The sequence below is a fragment of the Manis pentadactyla genome, chromosome 14 (genome assembly GCF_030020395.1).
Source record: "Manis pentadactyla isolate mManPen7 chromosome 14, mManPen7.hap1, whole genome shotgun sequence".
Classification (NCBI taxonomy): Eukaryota; Metazoa; Chordata; class Mammalia; order Pholidota; family Manidae; genus Manis; species Manis pentadactyla.
The window spans coordinates 23,123,945-23,146,808 of record NC_080032.1 but is presented as its reverse complement, the minus strand read 5'-3'; the positions used below and the strand labels follow the sequence as shown (position 1 = coordinate 23,146,808).

General features: G+C 49.8%; 1 protein-coding gene across 10 annotated transcripts in view; it reads left to right on the top strand.

The window, feature by feature from the left end:
* KDM2B (lysine demethylase 2B) overlaps window positions 1-22,864 on the top strand; it is a 109,575-nt gene that overhangs the window by 38,057 nt on the left and 48,654 nt on the right. For all 10 annotated transcript variants that reach the window (XM_057491855.1, XM_036929232.2, XM_057491856.1 and 7 more), the window contains 4 exons: window positions 658-811; window positions 7,029-7,144; window positions 12,672-12,798; window positions 14,810-15,291. In XM_057491855.1, the coding sequence (XP_057347838.1) occupies window positions 658-811; window positions 7,029-7,144; window positions 12,672-12,798; window positions 14,810-15,291 (879 nt within the window). The remainder of the gene's footprint in view (window positions 1-657; window positions 812-7,028; window positions 7,145-12,671; window positions 12,799-14,809; window positions 15,292-22,864) is intronic.

Genomic DNA, 22,864 nt, shown 5'->3' with positions numbered 1-22,864 from the left:
ACCTGTCTCCAGGAACATTTTACATTAGGAACAGACTTCATCCAGAGGAAGGAGGTGAGGTGTGCATTCAGGATGCCCCTGCTACGTTTGCCTCTGCATGGATGTTCTTGGGGGGTGGAGGGGTCCCCGCACTGTGTGGGTGCCCCTTGACAATACGTGTGTGCCGCCCTGCTCATCTGGATCTGTGTTTGTTTTAACCAAGCGTGTTGGAAGAAATTCTGGGTAAGAGGTCATCCCGCTTGGTTCCAGATGTTTTTCCTCCTTCTCCAGAGTAAGCACAAGCTGGTTTATTTATTGGGCCATTTTATCATACAACTTAGGAAATTCCCCTTCCTCTCCTTCCCCCACCTCCCTGACAAACCCATGGCTCAGGAGAAAGAATGTTTTACCCAGTCCAGGAAGTCTTCCCACCCTCGTGTTTCAGCTGGAATGGAGATACCCTAAAAGCGGGCAGGGGGCATCCCAGAAGGGTGGCATAGCCCTCCCTGGCAGAGTCCCTTTGGGCCCAGTCCTGGAGGGGTTCCCCAGGGATGGCTCCTCCCTCAGACTCCCTGCTCCCAGGCAGGTGGGACTGTCTCCTTGGGTCATCCAGCAGCCTGGAAGAAATTGGAGTCTTTGGCCTGGATCTTCAGTTGATTGTTTCCTTTTCCTCCCCAGATCTTTTGGCTGATTCCTCCAACCCTGCACAATTTGGCACTGTATGAGGAGTGGGTGCTGTCAGGCAAACAGAGTGACATCTTCCTGGGAGACCGTGTGGAGCGATGCCAAAGAATTGAGCTGAAACAGGGGTACACGTTTTTCATCCCTTCTGGTAGGTTTTGGTGGGGCTGCCGCTAGGCTTGCACTCGGCCAGCAGCTCTCCAAGCCCTGGGATCAGTCTCCTGTGTCCCGGTGGCCTCTGCCTGGGTTTTGGCAACGGGACAGGGTCTCCCTGGGTTTCCTGGCCATCGGCAGTCCTTGAGAGGAAGGACCAGGCCTTGAGCTGTAGGGAAGAACAGCCTAGTTTCCCTCTCCCTGCCTGTGGGCAAGAATTCTCTCCTGGGAAAAAGCCTTCCTCAGGGGAAGTTTGAATACCTTTCCAGGACTTCCTGTGGAGATTTGATGGCCTCTTGTGGGGAGGGGTGGGGTAGGTTTATCCGGAGGACTTGGGAGGCAGGTCTATGAGTAGGGAAGACCCCAGGGGCTGGAGTTTTACAAGGGTGCCTGAAAGCCTGGGGCCGGGCAGAGGGCAATGTTGGGGAAGGGCTCAACACGGCAGCTTCCTTCCTTCAGAATGGGCTCATCTTCATCTCATGCACTTGGACTCCCCCTTCCAAAAAACAACAACAAAAATTCACAACTACAGCAGAGAGCAATTAGAAATACTGGCCCCAGAGCCAGACTGTCCTCCCTTAGTTTGAATTCCAGCTCTTCTGTTTATATAAACTGTGACTTCACAGAAGTGACTTAATCGCTCTGTGTCTCAGTGTTCTCATCTGTAAAATGGGAGCAGGACTTCCCAGAGTGTTTGTGAGGACAGAGTGAGCTAAGACCTGCTTGCCTCCAGCACTTTGGTAATGGACTGAGGGTTTTTGGCTGGTTACAGGCTGAGTCACTGGTGGGTATGACAGATGACCCAGAGGTCAGTGAGTATGGTCTTAGGCTGCATTAAAGGCACTATTTCACCTAGGAGTTGACAATCAGTTGGGGGGCTCAGGGGGACAAGCCACATGTACGAAGGAGGTACACTGTGGGTGTGGGAGGATTGGCCCTGGTGGATTCAAAGGAATTCTGGAATGATCTTGGCCTTGCTGCTGACTCTCTTTGTGAGGTGGAGCTGGTTTCTTTCCCTCTCTGTGCCTCAACTATCCCATCGCTGCAATGGGGGTGGCACAAGGGCTGTGGGATCCTCAAGATCTCTCCCAACTGGAGCCCCTAAGCTCAGGCCTCCTAACCTCTCTGGGAGGCTGGGCCTTCTAACGAGGACCTTATGCAGAACCAGGAGTGGCTCATTGCTTTGCCCAACTTGGGCTGGGAGGGGTGTTCATTTTGGTGACTTACGGAAGTTGGAAAAGGTCTTGAGAAGCAGCACCTGAGCTGTAGGGGTGTGACTGTCTGCTGGGGGCAGGGAGAGGATTTGAATTGCAGCAAGCAGTTGAGTTAGACCCCAGCAGCCCAATGGGTCATTGGTGAGATACCAGGATTTTTTTCAGGATTTTTGGGAGGTGAAAAGGAACTGTTAAGATTTGTCACCTTCTCAGAGGCAGGGGGTACATGTAGTTCCCAGGCACTGGTTTCAGGGACCAGTGAAATTTTTTTAAAAGTTGGTGACTGCTACAGGGTTAGTAACTTGTGGTTTTGCTAAAGATGGGGATTAATTTAAAAGAACAACCTGGCATCTCCTATTGCTGATGTTTCATGAAAGATGATTAGACACTAAAAAAGTTGGAAGTACAAATTTCAGATTACAAGATAGTACTTGAAATTTCAAAGTTTTGCATTTCAAAAATCTATACCATTTTCATTTTTCTCACTTTGTTGCCAACCAGCGAAAACTGAAGAGTTTTGGAGTCACTGGGCTAGTTGGCCATCTGGGATCCTCATGCAGGCCTGGGGATTCTTTCCAGCATCCACTCCCAGAGCTGTGGACAGACACAGAGCCCAGATTTTTGGTAGCTGGGGCATGGCTTTGGGTGAAGGGCAAATTTCTTCAAGTTGGGCAACTCCGAGAAATAGTAATCTTGAATATACAGACCCCTGCTTGTGAGTTTTTCTGAGTTGGAGGTGGAAAACCTAATTCTGGAATTTCCCGCCTCCCGACTTGGGTTTTCATCCTCACAGTGTGACCTTAGACATGTGTCCTACCTCATGCTGTCCTCAAGTGTCCCCATGGATCATTTGGCAAGTTATTTTCAGCTCTGAAAGCTCATAAGATGTTAATGGGACAGGAAGGTTTTAAATGTCATAATATCTTGGTGAGATGCAGTTTTTTTCTTCTTGTGTCTGAGGGTGAAGGGGGTGGGTACTGGCTGGGCTTCAGGGATGGTGGTTCTTCAGACCTTCCTGGCAAGTCCAGGAAAGCTGCCTGGAGGAGGAAGACTGTTGAGGGTGACTGAGGAGTGGTATGACCTAGAGAAAGAGCTCAGGTTTGTCTTGCTGAGCCCTCAACAAGGCAGAGGTGGTGGGAATACCGAGGCCTTGCCAGGCCACACAGGCTCCGGAGTAGCCAGGGAGTCACCAAGATTCAGCCTAACCGTGAGGATTAAGGAAAGCTTACTTTCCTTGAAAGTCATCCCCAAGGACTGGGATGTCAGATGGGCCTGGTGACATATGTTTCCTTCACCTGACCTGACCTATGGCCAGTGCCCTGACTGTATTCTTGGGCTCTGCACCAGCCCAGGTGAACTATAGCTAGTAGTAATGACAACTCCCATTACTGAGCAAGGAATGTTTTACGCAATTACTTATCTTCCTTGTGAGCATGTAAGGAAAAACTTACTAAAACTTACTCCCCTACCTTTTCCTGCCTTTTTTTTTTCTTTCTTTTAATAAAGAAGGTTCCCAAGGTCCAGATAGGTAAACAGAGTTGCCCAAGGTCAGAAAGTTAATAAGCAACCGGATGGGGTGAGAACCCAGATGTATCTAGTTTCAGAGCCCACCTCGTTCCCTGTTAGCCTGGGAGTCAGCAGGCTTGGGATCAAGGCCTCCTTCTTGACCATGTGACTTCGAGAGAATTATTTGCTCATTTACCAAACTTTCTTAAGGGTCCATTTCACAGTTTGGAAGGTGCTGGGACGTACGTAAGACTGATTCCCTACATCTTGAATGCATGTCCAGCTAAGTAGTAGCCAGGATGGTGGAGTCAAGTATAGGGATCTGGGAAGGACCTGGGGTCAGTGGCTTGGGCTGACCTGGAAATATTTCCCATCCTTGCCTTGTAGTAAGACTACCCAAGACCCCAAATTCATAGTAGCTCTAGGTATTTCTTCAAGTTGGGGAACTCCAGGAAATAGTAACCTCTAGTTACTTAACAGTGTAATGTGACTTGGACTTCAGACGACACATCTATAAAATGGGTACAGAGCAGGGACAGGGTGGCAGTGAAGCAGGATGGACATGAGGCAGAGGGTGGAGGGGCTTCGGGAAACAGGGCAATTGCTGCTCAGCTCCAACCAGTTAGGGCCAGGCTGGACTGGGCCTGGTGAGTCCATCTTCCCATTTTTCTAGGGAAGGAACAAATTAAGATTGTCTTGTGACATTTCCCCATTTTTCTAACACAGGTGGGTCAAACTAAACATGTTCCTGGGTCCAGTGTAGCCCGTGTCCTGCCACTTTGGGCCCTTAGTACCAGCTCTGCGGTACTAGAGAGAGAGGCCATCCTTGCTGCTGCTTGGCAGCTATAGTGTGGCCCATGAGACACCATCGGGAGGGTGGGTACGGATGGGCCCATGTGAACACTGGTTCCCCTCCCTGGTTCTTCCTGAGGGAAATGTTTAAGTAGTGGAGCAGATGTGAGGAGGGCTGGGGGCAAGGACGCTAAATTCAGGGGAGGCTGCTTGACCCACCTGTGAAACTTTGGCTTGGGGCAGAGAGGACAGTGGGTTAAAGCTTCTAGAACTCCTCGAGTGCCTGGGTGTACAGGTTCTCAGCCCTGCTACTTGCAGCAGCACCTCCCTTGTTTCCTTTGCTCACACATCAGGGTAACAGGTGTTAAGTCAAGTGTGTCTGCATTTCCACTTGTAGGCGAGAAGGGAGAGTACAAGGCTGATAAACGTGGATGTACGTGGGCACCGTTCTCTCCAAAGCCCTCGTGATGGATGAGACCACCACAAGTATCAGTTGCAGTTGCTTATGTGAACTTGAGTTTTTGCTCACCAAGTTCCCCACAAGGGAGGCAGTGGTCTCCCCATTTCACACAGGCAAGTGGAGGCCAGGATGGAGGGTAGTCAAGTGCCCTGTCACATGGTGAGCCAGCACTGTGGGGACCATCTTGGACCCTGGGCCCCAGACTGGGTTTTCTGTTTTTCAGCAGGTGAGCACGCGAGGAACATAGGAACAGGAATCCTTGCCCCGTTAAGGCTTCACCCACCACACACATCTGCCTGCATGGGGTGGGCTAGGTCCCAGTCTTGGGAGATGTTGCTTATGTAACCCTGATGGTGGTAACAGCATAATAACAGGAGGCTTGGTAGAAATACAAAAACGTACAGTTGAGAAATCAGCTGGTACACAGCTGAGGCAGAGAAGCTGAGCAGAGTGGAAACCAAGATTTTAATAGTGCAGCCATCCTTATCCTGCACAGGGCTGCTGAAGTTGGTAGGGGAGGTGCCCAGGTAACTCGGCAAAGGCACACCTGGCCAGCAGAGATGTGGGGGCTAACTCAGAACCAGGTTCCATTAAGCCTTTGTGCCTGTGCTCTTGGCTGGTGGTTTCCCCTTCCCTTTCCTGAGGACTGCCAGCTTGTCCCTCCCACTGTCCCCAGCAGAGGGACAGCCAGCCATCAGAGTGGCACAGATGCCAGCAGTGGCCTCCCAGCCTCCCAGCTTTCTTCCCAGGTGGCTCCTTTGCTCATGGTGCCTGTGGCCTATTGCCCCTCACTGGAGCAAAGAGGCTGTCTCAGGCTGGGGGCAGAGGGCTCTCTGATTTGCTCTGAGTGAACAAATTAGGTGCACAGGAGGGAGAAGAGGGCAGGCCATCACCAAGCTTGGATTTTGGGGTTTAGGTTGCTCCCATCTGTGCCCCCTTTCCCTCTGCTGATGCTCTTTCACTGTGATTCTGTGCCTCCATCTGTCTGTGTCTTTGCCACCAAGGCTCTTGTTTCTCTCTGCATTTCTCTTTTTGCCTCCTTCATGGTTGCAGACCTGTCTCCTGGGACTTGCAGTCCTGTGCTAAGTACGCCTCTGATGCAGTGGCAGTGCAGTGTAGTGATTAACACTGTCACTTATCAGCTGTGGCTTCATTCAGCGAGTGATTTACCATCTCTTAGTCTGGGCTTCAGCATCTGGAAATGGTGGTGGGTCGTGATACCCGTCCCTTAGCTCCACGCTGTCCATTGGGAGCCAGGAGCTGCAGGTAGATTTATCGAGTGTTTGAAGTAGTCAGTCTGAGATGTGCTCGTGACTCATTGAGGAATTTGATGGCTTGATTTGCCTTCATGGACCAAGAGAGGTTAATTCCCCAGGTTCCAATCCTTGTAAGTGACTTCATTTTCCTGGGCCTTAGTCTCCCTATCTGTAAATTGGGGATAAATATAGTATATACCTTTCAGGAGTCTTGTGAGAATTAAATGAGATAAGCCCTTAGATCAGTGCCTGGCACAAGGAAAGCCCTTGATGGTTACTCTGATGATTATTGGGCCAGGTTTGGTGCTGGGAGCTCAGGGAGATGAAAAAGTAGGGCCCTGAGCTGTTGAGAAGCTGCAGTCGGCAAGAGGGAGACTTTTCAGCAGCTGGAGGGCAGAACAGAAGCAGATTAGGGGTTGCAGGTGTTGGGTGGCCATGGAGACCCCCTGGAAATGGGACTTGGAGGATTTTGATGGCAGGAGGTGGCCTCAGGCAGGAAAGCATCTGGGTCCTCAGTTCTGGCAAGATGTCACTCCTTAGCTGTGGCCCTGAGCAATCCTCTGTGCCCCCCTCCTGAGATTAGTGGTTGCTGGGATGATAAGCAAAAGGCTCAAGACATATGAGCAGCCTGAGTGAGGGGCTTCTAGCTCCCTGGCCAGCACGGGATGGGTCAGGGCCTGCCTCTCTGTGGTTTGCTGTAGCCATGTCCTCAGCAACATGAGGCCTTTGTCATCTGAGCCCTCGAGATGGGGCTGGTCTGCTGCTGCCCACGACTCGCGCTACAGGAGTCACTGCCTGCTTCAGTCCACCAGGGCTGCGGGTCGAGTCCTCTAGGCTAACTGGGCCTCAGCCCCCTGTGTAGGGCAGCCTGAGCCTCCTCACTCCCGGCCTGGTGCTCACCTCGGCCTCCCACGCCCTCCTGCACGCCGGCATAGGTGAGGGACCCCAAGGGGCCAGTGGCTCACCTCCCTGTGCCCTCCCCCCCAGGTTGGATCCATGCCGTCTACACCCCGGTAGACTCTCTGGTATTCGGTGGAAACATCCTGCACAGCTTCAACGTGCCCATGCAGCTGCGGATCTACGAGATAGAGGACAGAACTCGGGTAAGGCGGCTTTCTTCTCTCCTCGCCAGCGTGCCGGCCCCTCAGCTCTGCCTGGTGCTACAGGTGCATCATTCCCAAGTCCTACGTGATCCTCCTCCCTCCTGCTCCCTGCCTCAAGCAGGGCCTTGGTCCCGGTTCCACAGGGCAGGGGGTGCCCGCAGAGCCTTACTCAGAGGCCCGGGAGTTTCTCTTCACCTCCAGGCCAGTGGCAGCCAAAACTCCCTTATTGAAGAGGAAGTATCTCTTGAGAAAGCACCGTGAGACGTCAGGAACCCTGGAAAGCCCTGCCTCTTTCTTCTTCTCACATGTGGAAAGGGATTGGAGGGCATGGGGGGAATTCTGTGGCAGCTGTCACTGTGTTTAGGAGGGGTTGGTGCCCTGGAGAGGAGGTCAGTTCTTGGCCATGTGTTCCCCAGGGGCGCCAAGTATGATGTAGGCCCTGAGGGAGTCCGTGTCTGTTGAGTCCCCAGGTATTGGCTCCAAGCTCTGTCTCTGTCTGTTTGGGGGGGCCCTTTTCTCCTTGACTGATGTTAATGGTTTCTCATTGAGTCTGCCCTCCCGCATGCCCCAGGACCCAGGGCCGAGGCTCAGGCACCTGACCTGTGCCCTCTGCTCTGCTCCATGAGATTCCTCTGAAAACCACTGGCTGCTTGGAACTTGCCCCCCTCTTTCCCATGCCAGAACTTGACCAGGGGTCCGCAAGCATTTCAGGTCTGAGGGTGAAAAACTGGGGCCAACAGGGTCCATTTCTTCTTTATTCTTAAGTTACTCTTTTCTTTTTTTTATTGAGATATAATCCACATACCATAAAACTCACCATTTAAGGTGTCCAGTTCAGTGACATTTAGTACATCCACATGCTGTGAAGCCACCGTGTCTAATTCCAGGACATTTTCATCCCCACAAAGGAAACCCTCTACCCCTTAGCAGTCACTCCCCGACCCCCTCTGCCAGTCTTTGGTAACCACTTACCTGGTTTCTGTCTCTGGATTTGCCTATTCTGGATACTTCATATAAGTGCAATCATATAATATATGTCCTTCTGTTTCTGGCTTCTTTCACTTAGCATGATAACTTCAAGGTTCATCCATATTGTGGCATGTGTCAGTGCTTCATTCCTTTTTATGGCTGACTCATATTCCACTGTGTTTGGCCTTTACCTCTGAGGTGACTTTCTTTTCCCTCAGAGAGGTGTTGTCATGCCCAGACCCTAAAGAAGTGCCTCTCTGTGGCAGGTGCCCTGCGCCCGGGGTCCTTGCCTCGCTTGGTCTGGTTTTCAGGCCTTGGTCTGTATGGAACCACACACATGAGTCATAGTCTTAGCCAGCATGTGTCTATCTGACCTTTTTAACAGTCCCGTTATTGAGGGACCTCGCCCAGGAGTTTTCCTGGGCACCAGTTTGAGCCATGTTCAGTGGTCAGGTGTGCTATGAGGGCAAATGGGCATCTTCAGATCAGTGGGATTGCTGCTGGGATGCCCAAATCTGCAGAGACTGGGCCTCATTTTGTGCATTTCGTGCCTGTCTTCTCTGTCACCCATCCACCATCCCTTTCCCTGTCCAGGGAAGCCAGTCCCAGCCCTGGCTTGGCAGACGCTGCCCCATGGTGTTCTGGAGAGAGGCACCATTTGAGTATGAGTGGTCATCTCATAGTCTGGGTCAAGTGCTTTCTGGGGCTCTGGCCAGCTGTTCTTTGGCCAGCCCTGAAGAATGGACCAGTTTGTTTGTGAGCAGACTAGGAGGTGTGGGATAGAGAAGGAGAGATGTTGAAGAAGGCCCATGACTTTCCAGACAATTCCCAAAAGCCAGAGGCAGACTGGGCTTTCTAAAGGCTTCAGCAACTTGCTTGGTAGCCGTTCCCCTCCCCCAGGGCATCTGGACAGGTATCTCAGTGGATTTGGGCCCCATCATTCCATTGGAGCCCAGTTCCTCACCTGCCTCCGTCAGCAGCAGGAAGGAGGTAATGGGTAATGGAGTAGAACTCCAGAGGTGCACGGAGCTCCTGTGGAATATTGCTCTCACATCGAGACAAGCGTGGCAAGGTGCCCTCCCCTAAGGCCCTGTTCCTGCCTTCTGAGTGCACACCCCATCTGGTCTCCATGAAGCAGGTTGATGGGGGAGAGGGTGGCAGGCAGACTCGGCTGGAACTAGCAGCAAAATGTTTAATCTGTTTTGATTTCTGGTCTTTGGAGAGGGCTTGGCTACCAGGCCCAGTTTATGTCTTAGGAGCCACAGCAGACAAAAGATGCCAGAGAAAGAGCATTGGGAGCCTGATAAAATGCCAGGTTCTTGGTCAGCCTGCTACAGCCTCATTCTTTACTTACGTTCCCTTGAGCTTTCTTAAAGAAGGTTATGGCCGTATAAAAATAGTTTTCAGGAATCCTAAAACATGCCTTGGAAACCAAATGCAGGTGGTGGGACAGGGGAAACCGTTATTCTCTAAGCCCCATGGTATGTGTTTGAGAAAAAGAATTTACCTTTGTGGCTCAAGGTGGGGGGCCCCCCCATCCAGACTTAGGGGAGCCCTCAGGCTTTCCTGTGTTAGGTAGTATGTCTTGCTCTGACAGTTTCGACTTTTTGGGGATGGGGTGGTGAGTGACTTGGCCCTGTTTCCTCACATGGCAAGCGCAAGCAGGCGCAAGCGTACTGGGGTGGGTGGGTTTCTATTTCCTGCCCCCTCCTGTAGATGAAATCTTTCCCCTCTAGAAACAGAAGGGTGGAGGAACTCCACCAAAGAGTGGATGGTGTTGCATGTTTATTATTGAAGATAACATCTCAATGGCTATCACTATCTAGTTAGGTTGGTAAGGGCTAGGGAAGGTCCAGTGGATCGTTCATTAAACTGCCGTCTCTCTTACACTTATCTTTTTTTCCCCCTGATGGCTCTAGTGAAAGCAGCCTTCTCAGGAAAGGTAATGCCAGCACGCCCCATCCCCTCTCAGCCAGTGAATCTATTTGGAAATTGCAAATAATTTTCCCTCCCTCTCACTTCCCCTGCCATTGGATTTTTTTTTTTCCAGGAGAAAAACAAATTTTAAGACACTTCCACCCACCCTCATATTTCAGTTTTTCCAAGTCCTTGAGACTCAGAGGGCTAAATGCATCGAAATGGCTTTGGTTCTGATCTCTTGAGGTCACCTAGCTCTAAGAGGTTGGGTTAAGGCCAGGTGCCACTCTAATGGACCTTTGGGAACTCAAACTGACCCCTTGAGACCTGCTGATAGATTGATTATCCCCCCAGACTGGGAGCATTGCATGCTTTCTGACTGCCTTGCCTTTCGGGGAACAACTCAATTTTGGTGAGGCTCCGAATTTGTCAACAAATAATGTTGAGCAATCGTGTGTTTAATGTTCCCAGGCATGTGGCTGAAACCTTTTGAAGGCGAAGGGTGGAAGGCGACAACCTGTTTGTAAGTCAATTCTTTGCAAATTTTGTTTCCTGCTCTCTTGGAAAAAAAAAATAAAAAAAGTAAAAGAAAAAATTTGAATTCCTTCATCAGCATTTGTTCTCACCCAGCTGGTTTCCCTTGGGTTCAGCAACAATTAGGGGAGACTTATCTTCCTCTCCTGAAATACAGCCAAAAAAAATTTTTCCCCTCCAATCTAGAAGGATTCTTGGGTGCCATGGTGCCCATTGATGCAGAGTAGCTTGGACGGTTTCCCAAAATTTAAAAAGTCAAAAGCAACTTCAGAGTTTCACCAATTGAATCTAAAGTCAGGAGATGTGTGTGAGGGTCTGAGGATATCCTGCTCTGTGGGTACTGGCCATTTGTTTCAAAAGCACTCAGCCCTTACTCTGGAGAGGGGGCAGGGCTGAGAGCTCCAAACCCTTCTTCACAGGAGGTCAAGGACTGCCTCTGGCTGAAGTGTCCTCTCTTTAAACTCCAGAGGGCACCAGTCCAGTGACTGTGAAAAAAGATGAACACTATCCCAGTAATAAAAATGGGCTTCTCGGGGAAAGTAGCTGGAGCCAAGGAAACCGCTAGATGATGTTCTCAACTCCATGCATCCTCCCAGGAGCTCAAAAAGCATGTGGCGGCCAGGATTCCATTCCAAAGCACACCATCCACCAGAGGCAGGCAGTCGGATGGATCCAGTATATACAGATAGGGGAAGTGAGGCCCCCAAGGTGGGAAGAGGGCCTTGCAGCTAGAAACTGAGTCAGCAGGGGCTAGAGTGGACGGGGAACTGAGAGCCTGGGCTCTCAAAGGGAGTAGAGTGGGGCTTTCTCCAGGTGGGCTCTGTGTGAGGCATGCAGAATGTTTTAGGGCAAATGGAGGACCTAGGCCTTCGTCCACATGTAGGGCACCTGCTTATTGTCAGCAGTGAGGGAGGGTAGGATAGTGTGCTTGCTTCACATTCAACTCACTGAATTCCTGGAAAATGGGAGAGGTGAAGAGGGGTCTTTAGCCCCTGTAAACATCCCTCAGGGCAGACATACCCTTGGCAAGAGAGCAGGCCAGGTGGGCGTGTGGGTGTGCAAGGTGTGTGTGCAGCCTTGGAGAAGAGGCCTGGCATGGGAAGACGGACCACCCTCATTTTCCCTTGCCCACTTGGGATGGAGTTTCTGGGGGAATCCATCTGTGTCAGGGCCATCAGCAGTATTGCTTCCTTTCCATCTTTCACTGCCATCTCATCTGTATAGACCCCACGCTGCCACCCATTGGAACCCCCACTCTGCCCTCAGCACCCCCCATCCTGGGCCCAAGCCTTTCTGCAATTGTGATACACAACGCTATCTGCACTTATACCTTCTCCCCTATAAGAACAACCAAAAGGGGATCTCCATCTGCCCTGCTCAGACTTGGGCATGTGCCCCCTGTGTTAGGTCGGCCCCAGATCACACATGGGGTACTTGTGTCGGAGGAAGTCCTCTGGGAATACAGAGTGGATTGGACAGTGCAAGGTTGGTAGGAGCAGGAGGTGGGGCCTGTTGAGGCCCCGCCCCTGGAGGCAGGAGAGGCCACACCCCTCCATCCTCATTGGTTCACCTGATGTGGTCTTCCCAGAGCACAGATAGTGTTCGCGTGTCTACATGCGTAAGGTTTGAGGGAGTGATTTCTGCTTCTCAGGGGAAGGGAGGCATAGTGGAGTCTGTGCAAGAATTTTTGAGAACAAGGAGGAGCCGTTGTCTGTTCTAACTAGAATCAGGCAGTGACTCGCATCTGAGGTCCTCCATCAGCAGGTCAGGGGACACCTCTGTTCTTCGCATCTCTTGGAAGCACAAAGCGGACCCCATCTGCCTTCCCCACTGGCCAGCAGCCCAGGGAGCTTTGAAATGATGCTCTCACCTAGGCCTCTTCCTCCTCTCCATTTGTGCATGCTACTGGTATCTTGCCCTTGCAGCGTCTCCCTGCCTTCCAGCCCACCCCTCCCGTCCCCTCATTTTTTCCCTCACACCATTTGTGCTCTTTATAAGATGATGAGAATACCTCCTGCCTCTCCCCCTAATGTCCCCCACCATTCTCTCCTTCCTTTCCCCTTCACCTTCCAGAAATTGACCTCTGCCCCTGGGTCTTTACTTGCAGGTGCAACCCAAATTCCGTTACCCCTTCTACTATGAGATGTGCTGGTATGTCTTGGAGAGATACATGTACTGTGTGACCCAGCGGTCCCACCTCACGCAGGAATACCAGAGAGAATCAATGGTTATTGGTGAGTGAACAGCACTGCCCACCACCTCAGCTACTCAGCTGGGGCAGAAATAATGTTTGCAGTGGGGCCCTCCAGAGTCCCTGGGTTCCCGGACTTCCTTTCAGCTGGAGTATTGGGCAGATTGCTGTAGACCCCCTAGGAGGGGGCGCCATCCGGTCAGCTTCCATTTGGAATGCAGTATCAAGAAAATGAAATCCTGACCCCAACGCAGTGATGTTGGTGGCCTCCAGGTCTTACTGGGGACTATGAGATGTGGGGAGGGGCCAGGCCCTTGTGTGGTTGCTGAAACAGGCTCCCCACGGAACAAAAAATTCTACTTTTCATTCCTCCCTGGTCACCAGCTGATTTTTACCCCTCTGCCCCCTGTGGTTGAGTTTTTATCTATGGAGGAGCTGGCCCATGAGATGCAACCTGTCCCCCAAATCCCAGATTAGCTCTGAGTAAGAGGGAGGGATGACCAGGGCTGGAGGCACAAGCTTGGCAGAGCAGTGGGTGACTCTGACAGAGGTAGGGAGAGCATCTATAGCCGCAGCTGCAGCCATCACTTAAAGGGACCTCATCCCTCCAAAATGGCTCAGCCCTTAATCTTGACTCACAGCTGCCTGCCTAGAAGTTGCCTCTAGCTGTGACAGTGAGTCCTGAGGAGCAGCGGTCTGTAGGAGGGATGCGCTTTCTCCCCTCTTCCTCTGAGCTGTCCCTGCCGAGGGCTTTCCTGGATGCGAGTCCACAGCCCCGGAAAGAAAAACACCACTGGGCTGTCTCCTTTGGGGCCCATCAATTCCTGCTGCAGACTCTAGGATTTTTAGATTTTGTTTTCTGTTGGCCTTCTTCCTTCCCTTGATTCTTATCTTTAGTGGCATGTAGGGGTTTTGAGCCGGACATACAATGGGGATCCAGCGTGTTTGCTGGGGTCTTCACTGGGAGTGCTCATTTGCCTCCTGGGAATTCGATTTTCTGTCATGAGTCTCCTTCCTGTGAGATGTTGGGATATTCAGGTGTTAAAAAATACCAGGACCCCACAACCTGCTCTTTGGAAGCTCCCAGCCTGCAGCGGGTGGGAAGTGGCTCCAAGATAGTGTGATAACCTCCGTGATTGCAGTAGCTACACCTTGTGGGGACCAGAGGCTTGAGTGGGTGGCAGGACCAGGAAATAGAAGGTCATTTCTCTCATTTTGGATATTTAGAGCTGTAGGAGAACATTCGTGATTTTGTTCTCAGGCACGAGAGGAAACCTTGAAGCAGTGTTTGGGGCATTGGCACCCGCTTTCTTTAATTTTCTTGTCTCCATTTATCCCCACCTCTCTGGTCCATTGGTCAAAAACGGGGAGAAGTCAGGGGGATACACCGCATGTTAAATGCTAGTTGTGTACCAGGAACTGTGCTGGGTGAGGCCTTATTTAATCCTTACAACAAGCCGTCTGAGAAAGCAGTTTTTGCCTTACAATTTTTAAGCAGCATTATTGGGAAGTAATCCACATATCACACAATTCACCCATTTAATGTGTAGAGGTCAGTGGTTTCTACTGTATTCCCAGAGTTGTGCAGCCATCAGCACAGTCAACTTTGGAGTCATCTTCTTTCCCCCCAGAAAGAAACCTGTACCCTCAAGCTACCATCTCCTTATGTCCCTACTCCTCCCCCAACACTAATTGAATCTCTATAGATTTCCCCCTGTTCTGGAAATTTCATATGAATGGAATCACACAGGATATATGATCTTTTTGCCTTAGTTTTATACATTGCAAAAATGCCAGGTGTGTTCAGAGAGGTGAAGCAACCTGCCTGGGTATGCACAGTTGGAAAGAAGCAGAGCTGGGATTTAAACCTGTGTCTGCCTGACCCCACTCTTCCTATAGGCTGAGGGAGTCATAGATCATTAAAACTGTCAAAAGTAGCTCCATCTGCAGAGTACAGGGATCACTGGGGCCAGAGAGTGACGGACCCAGGGACATTCCCCCAGGGAATTTGAGTGTTCATCTCAGCCTTTCTTGTGATCCCCTGCCTCCTGTAGATGCCCCAAGAAAGCCCAGCATAGACGGCTTCTCATCTGATTCCTGGCTGGAGATGGAGGAGGAGTCCTGTGAGCAGCAGCCCCAGGAGGAGGAGAAGGAGGAAGAGGAGGAGGAAGAGGAGGAAGGTGTAGATAAGGCACCCAAGCCACTTGCTGATGGCCCTGTCTCACCCACCAGCACCCCCTCTGAGGACCAGGAGGCCTCTGGGAAGAAGCCCAAAGCACCTGCCATGCGGTTCCTCAAAAGGACTTTGTCTAATGAGTCGGAGGACAGCGTGAAGTCTTCGGCCGTGCCCGTAGACTACCCCAAGACGCCCACCGGCTCCCCTGCCACAGAGGTTTCTGCCAAATGGACCCACCTCACTGAGTTTGAACTGAAGGGCCTGAAGGCTCTGGTGGAGAAACTGGAATCCCTCCCGGAAAACAAGAAGTGTGTCCCCGAGGGCATCGAGGACCCCCAGGCACTCCTGGAGGGCGTGAAGGTGGGCAGGGGTCGCGTCTGGGGCTGGGCAGCTGAGGAGAACCAGGCAGGTCTGTTCATTATGCAGGCTTCCCAGGGCAGCTCAGCTCAGGTGACTTGGTGCAGATTGTCCTGGGGGTTCATCCATTTGTGGAGAGGGGGCCTCTGGTCCAAGAAAGCTCATCTGGGGTTTCTGAGCAAAGGCCACCTTTGAGAGCTGCGTGGGATCTCTTGGTGGAAGCTGGCTCTGGTTGACGATGAACTCTTCCTTAGCACTTGTTGAAAATCTGAGGCTTCACTGGCGTTAGGCATTATGGGTGTGCTAACGGTGCCATTGTTGGGTTTGGGGACAGACTCCTCCATCCTGATCAGGAAGACTTGGTGTTCTGGGTTTCCCTGGAGCCTGCATCTGTTTCATATGAGCAGGTTGTACATTTGGACCCTCTGAATTGCAAGCTAAGGTGGGCCCTGTGGTTACCCTGAGGTTCAGAGGTCTCTAAGTAAAACCAATTCATTGAGCACACACTCACCGAGCACCAGCTATGCTGGCCTTTCGGGGAACAGAAGGCAGAGAGGCACAGTTACTGTCCTTGGGTAGCTCAACAGTTAGCAGGAAAGCAGGCAGGTGAAGGTCAGGGGACGGGGAACCAATGCCTAATGTGTAGCGTGCAATAGGGCACATCTTCCCCGGGCATGGAAGTGGGATGAGGGGATGCTCATCAGTCATACCAGGAGCCAGGGCTCTTGAGTTTTGCAAAGGGTATTTGACCCAGGCCTTAGAGGCTGCATAGGAGTTCTCCGGATGGGGGAAGGCTGTTATAGACACAGTGTAAATGTACAGTGTATCTATTTCCCAGGAAATACACTGTGAGGCCTTGTTCTGTAGTGATTGTAATCATAACATCTGTTGAAAATTTACTCCCTGCCAGGTACCAGTGCTAGGGAAGGTGTCCTAATTATCTGCACTTACCTGATAATGAAGTAGGTTCAGAGAGGTTGAAGGGGACAAGCCTGAGGGAACAGAGAAGGTAAATAGAGGGTGCTGGAATGAGGATCTAGGAGTGGCTCCAGAGCTGCCTCTTGTCTCAGCATAGGTAGGCTTTTTGGTGTGAGGCCTCAGAGGTATTTGGGCTTCCTTCTCTAATGTCTGATTACCAGCTATATCCAGTTGCCTGCTGGGGCTGGAAACTGAATTTAAGTCTCTTCTTTGGCTGAAAACTCTACATAGGACTTGTTAATTCATTCGTGTGTTCATTTATTCATTTAGGACACATGGTGTCTGGCCCTTGGGATATAGAAGTGTTAAGAGTGTCCTGCTCTCAAGGTGCTCAGCAAAGGGGCTGAACTTGGGGTCTGTCAGAGGTGAGACCTGGGCCCACATTGGGTAGCCTGACTGCAGAGGGGACCGCAGAGGGAACCAGTGTACAAAATCATTAATCCAGATATATTTCACCTTTCATAGCAGGTGTGTCCCCTCCAGGTGCTGTGAAACAAAAATCTTATAATGGGGAAATTGCCAGATGAAAGAACTCTGTGGTAGATATTCCCATAAAGCAAATCTTTACTTGCTATGAGTCTTTTTCACTGATTCCAGACTTTTTTAGAGGTTGTTGACCTCTTGAGAGTTTTATGAAAACACACTTATACACAAAACGTCTTGTATGCAGTGTTCCTAGACCCCTTAGCCTGTTCCTGGACCCCAGGTTAAAAGCCCCTAATCTTGTGGTATGGATTTTTGTATATTGGGTTTCCTAAAGAAAACCTTAGAATTCTGTCATGTGGCTACTTTTTTCTTCTGAGGTCCTGTAAAATAAAAACAAAGTATTGTCATCAATAATAAAACCATTAATACTATTAGGGTCCCAAAATGATGTAAATGAGTTTAAAGCACATTCAGCTTAAGAGCTTGTTCTGTGCTTGTGGAAAGCCTTTTTTATTTTAAAGTATCTTTGTATCTCTGATCTGTGCATGGGCAGTGTTCCTGGTTCCTGGTTGGCTGGATGTCTTTCTTGGGCTGGGACTTGGTCCCCCCTGTCTCTCACCTGCACCCACTGATAGGCCTCCGAGGCTGCTGTGGGGGAGGCCTTAGGTGGGGGCTTAGACACATTTCAAGGAGCCTGGTTCTCTTGCTCTGTGCCCACCGGGGTTCAGTGGCATCTCATGATAATGTGTAGTAATGCATCTCAGTTACTCTGTGCTGTTGTGTTTTCCACATATAAACTCATTTAAGCCTCTCAACAACCCTCTATGATACTTTTGCTCTCCCATTTTGCAGATGAGAAAATCAGGTACAGATAAGTAACTTGCCCAAGGCCACACATGGTGCTCAGTGGAGGCGTGCCTGTGTGCACCTGCCTTACCGTGCTGCTTCGTTTGGCCTCTGTGGGGAACGTGATTTCTTCCATCCCAGAGGCCATTCCACATTTAGGGGGAAGGTAGTAAGGGGGTTGCTTGGGCTTTCTTCACAGACCAAGCAATGGATTTGGTCCTGGAACAGAGTTGCAAATCAGTGGTCCTGGGCCAAAACCAGCCTGTAGGCATTGTGCTTGGCATGCATGGTATTAAACATATTTTTGTAATCAGTTGCCGTTAAAAAAAAAATTAAAAAATCAGAAGGGTCATAAAAAATATGTTGGTTATCCTGGTCTGTGTTCCTGTTTGGCTATAAGCAGTGGGAGGTGAGTAGCAGCTGACCTCATACACTGCAGTCCCCACCTTTTCCTGCTGTCTCCCTGCATGTGTATTTACCATTAGGTTCACACATCTTTTTTTTTTTTTTTTTTTAAATAATCTGGCCACTTAGGTCATTTACTGAACTTGACTGTCTTTAGAGATATTTATGTTCCTGAGACTCATCTGAGGAGGCCCTTTACAGGTTAAAGAGCTTATAAATTGGATAGGCAGGTCTTAGAGCCCCAGGGAAACTGGGGCCTCTGATAGCATCTCTAACTGCCATGCCGCCAGGAGCCTGTGTGGGGGAAGTGGACCACGTGTCTCTTCTGGAAAAGGGGAGTTCCTGGTTGTCCAGCCAGGCCATCAACCCCCTCAGAGTCCTTGGAGACCCCAAGAAGATTTTGAACCCAGGATTGACTCTCTACTAGAGTGCAGCTACTTCTTGGCTGCACACCTAGGTCCATTTGTTCAGATACTGGGGTTTTGTTTACACTGGCTGAGAAATAAAAAACAGGTTAGGACTATGGGTCTGAGAAAATTTTTAGCCAATGCTCCCTGCTCCCACTGCGACTGAGTGTAATTACTGTTTCTGGCCAGTGATGTTTCCTCCTCCAGTTTAGAATCTTGAAGAGAGAAACATTTTTTAACTATTTAAAAGTGTATAGAGTTCGTTGGCATGAAGTACATTTACAGTGTTGTGCAACCACTCCCTTCTGTCTAGTTTAGAAGTTTTTCATCACACCAAACAGAACCCTGTACCCAACCTGCTTTCTGTGTTTGCGAATTTACCTATGCTGGATTTACCAAGTTTTAAGTGTAATAGTGTTACATAAACAGTGTGAAAGAAATTAAGCATTTATAGGTTAAAATAGAGAATAACATCCCCTCCTCAGTTCTCACAATCTGGAGGTAATGCCTTTTAATCATCTGGTGAGTATACTTCTGGAATTTTCCCCTCACTGTTGTATACTATACATCACTAAAAAAAAAAATTGGATCGCACTGTTCTGCAAGGAACAGTCCTTACAGCTTTCTTTTGTCCTTTAAAGATTACTTTTAAAAAAAACTTATTTTTTTTGTGGGCAGAAGTTGTGAAAGTTGAGTTTGTCCTTCCAGCCTTGCTGACAAGAGTGCCTCTGTAATCCTAAAGTTTCAGCAGGTCTGAGAGCTCATTTGCACCTGAAAACTTGCTTTGAGGAGTGTGAATTTAAAGTCAAACCAAAATGACCACCCTACTTAATTTGTTCTGTGACATGAAAGGAGATACCAGCACCCTATAAAAATCTGAGAAAGCTATTTCCTTCCCCACCTTTGTGAAATCCTTTGTATTTTGGCATTGAGGTGCTTTCAGTGACTCCTGTCTTTGAGGACATTTATTCTGCTGGAAGTGCAGGACACTGGCTTGTATGCAATGGAAAGAACAAGATACTAGGACAGAGACCCTTGAGTTCAGCTACTTGCCGTGTCGCGTTGGGCAAGTCTCTCCCCCTTTCTGTTTACCTGTATGTAAAACAAGGATATTGGACAAGATGTGCTTTGTCCTGCTGAGGACCAGATCCTTTAGTTCCTTGGCCATTCACAAGTGCCTAACGGATTAAAACCTAGTGTCCTCCCTGTGAAATGAGGGTAACAACAGGGACCAATGTCACTGAATTACTTTGAGGCACATGAAGTAATGAACACCTAATGCTCCTAGTGAGCCCATGGAGAAAAATTAGGTATTCTAGGTAACAATCCAAGGAAAGTGTGACTGGCTTTGGCTGGCTAACCATCCCTCTTCAGGTTAATGAGTGCCATCTGGATTAGCTCCCAGCACTGCCATAGCAAAGAACCGCAAACTGGCCTAAAACAACACATTTAGTCTCTCACAGTTCTGGGCGCCAGAAGTCTGAAATCCAGGCCCTGCTCACTCTGACGGCTGTAGTGGAGAGGACCCTTCCTTGCCTCTTCCAGCTCCTCGTGGCAGCCAGCAGTCTTGGACATTCCTTTGATTGTAGCAACATCCCTCCCATTCCGCCCCGATCATCACATGGCTGTCATCTCTGTGTGTCTCTGTGTCCTCTCCTTCTCTGATAAGGACATCAGTCATTGCATTAGGGCCCACCCTGATCCAGTTTGATCTCTTAACATGAGACCATCGGTAGAGACCCCATCTCCCAACAAGGTCACATTCTGAGGTTTTGGATGCAGATGACTTTTGAGGGGCATGCTGTGCAACCTGATACCTCATCTTCTCCCTCTTCCTTGGATTGGCAATCGTTAATCCTGTGGACAGAGCAGTTCACTGTCAGATGGGAGTTGCTCTGTGTGCTGTCTCTCCTAGAAGATCTATACTTTCCACTAGAACTCAAGGAGAGAGCTGTGGCTCCTGATGGGAGGGAAGGAGGACATGTAGCTATTTGGGGGCAGGTCTAGTCCTCAAATCAATTGTAAATAATTGAAAATAACCAGGTGCACTGCAAGGTTGTGAAGGGCTTGGGCCTCAGTAGATACTGAGCACCAAGGTGGGAGATGGGAGGGTCTTTGTCAGATACACCTTTGCAAGATCATTTGGCAGCTGTCATTGTTTAGATAATTCCAGGCTCTCTTCCCCACAATACCATGTTCCCCTGGCTGCCAGAGTGTCAACTGGGGATGGAAATGCCATCTCACTTCAGATAACCAACCACCTTTCTTAGTGCATGAAATTATGGGGCTGCCTGGAATTATGGAGTCATGTGGAATTGTGGGACCTCATTGAATTGTGGGGTTGCATGGAATTATGGTGCCACACAGAATTGTAGGATTGCATGAAATTATGGGATCCTGTGGAATTGTGGGGCCACATGGAATCAAGGGGCTGGAGGAGCCAGTGAGGGTACATTGTTTTCAGGTATTTTTTTTAACACTAAAAAAAGAGGTCAATTGCATTGTTCTTTCATCAAAACTCAAATGTAATATGGAAGAAAATAATCCTAGATTGAGAGTACATTACCCAGACAGGTGTTCTCTTTTAAGACCAGAGGTTCTGGAGTCAGGCTGAATCCCCTGCGCCAACCAGTGGAGTGCTTGCTCTTGGGAAACACAATAGAATAGGGATACAAAGAATCCGTTCCTCATCGAATTCAGCGCAGTGACCCATGCAAAGCCTTAGTACAGGGCCTTTAAGTGCTCAGAAGCTACGGCTGATTATTATTATTATTTCAGGCTCAGTGAAAACAGGCCCATTGAGGGTCAAGTGCAAGAGTCTGTGAAACCCGTGACTGTGGAAGATGTGCACAGCTTTTCTCTCTCAGGGTCATCAGAACCTGACCGGGAACACACCTGCTCCCTTACGCTGACCCTCCTGGGTCTTGCTGTTTTTGTGAGACAGTGAGGTACGGAGCCCAGACCTCTAGCACTCTCGCCTTTCTAAGCCGTCACACCCCTTGCCTGCTTCAGAGGAGCCGCAACGTGGGAAGCCAGTGGGAGGGCTGCAGCCTGGCTTGCTCATACCCCAAAGATGACCTGTGGACAACAGGGCACAGCCAGATTCAGCCCAGTCAGGGGTCAGGCCTCCAGTAGCTGCTGAGGCTGTCCTGCTTGGGGCTGGGTATAAAACAGAGCCTTGTGTTTGGTGTTTCTGTTGGGCAGTGAGGGGATAGAAGGTGGATGCAGGAATGACTGAGCAGGCCTCTCACCTAAGGAGCACCTGTATGACTACGAGCCATGTGTACTCCAAGTTCTCTGCCTGACCCACCTCAGGAGCAGGAAGGAGAGCAGCAAGGGGCCAGAGATCTGTGTCCTGGACATCCCACAAACACTAGACCTGAAAAATAGGCTGATCCATGCCATTTGGGTTTTTTTGGGGGCCTAAAATTAATTTCTGGGCCCCTGAATCACATTATTATCCCTGCTGATTATGCAGCTAAATCAGCTCTTCCTTGTGCTAGAACTTGTTAAGGATGAATTCTGCAAACAGAGGATGGGGCAATGTGTTTCAAGAAGAAATATGGTATAAGCCAAAACGTGTTGAGCCAAGTTACTTCCATGCATTCTGATCGTCACCACAACCTGCCGTGGTGGAGACTGTTATTATCCCATTTCTGAGACAGGAAACTGAGACACAGGAAGATGTGTTGACTCGCCCAAATCATGTGGCTGATAAGCTTTTAACTATGATGTACCTGTGAAGGCAAGTGTGGTGTGTTAGTTTCCTGTGATTCTGTAACAAATGACCACAGACTTGGTGACTTAAAACAACAGAAACTTATTCTCTTATAGTCCCAGAGGCCAGAAGTGTGAAATCCAGGTGTTGGCAAGGCTGTGATTCCTGGGAAGGCCCTAGGGGAGAATCCTCGCTGCTCCACCTTCTGGTGGCTCCGGGTGTTCTTTGGCTTGTCACGCCTCCCTCCCGTCTCTGCCTCTGTCTTCCCATGGACACCTTCCTTGTGTCTCTGTTCAAAGCTTCCTCTCCTTCTATAAAGACACCAAATATTGGATTTAGGACCCATCCTTAAGATGATTATTTCATCTCAATATCCTTAAATGGTGACATCTGCAAGGACCTGGAGAGTTCACTTCCACATTATCCGGGTTAGGACTTGAACCTATCTGTTTGAGTGATACAATTCAACTAAGTACAGATGGGTTTTTACAGGCAGGCCCAAGATGGTTGGGCTGGTGTGGAGAGGAGGGACCTTGGGAGACCCAAGGTGTTTTGATGCCCAGTTGCAGGGGCCCTTACCTGTGGCAAGGGGGCACTGCTGAGGCTGCTGGGCTCCCCGGAGCCAGCAGTCTGGGCTACTCTATTACCAGTTGGTGTGGTTGGTGGCTGGTGACTCTTCCCTGATGCTTGCCTCTGCTTTGTTGTCACAGTGGTGGCATTTTTAGTCACAGTACAGATGGAGTTTCCAGTTATTAATGCCCCACCCCAGGGATCAGGGCCTGTATCCACTGTTAAC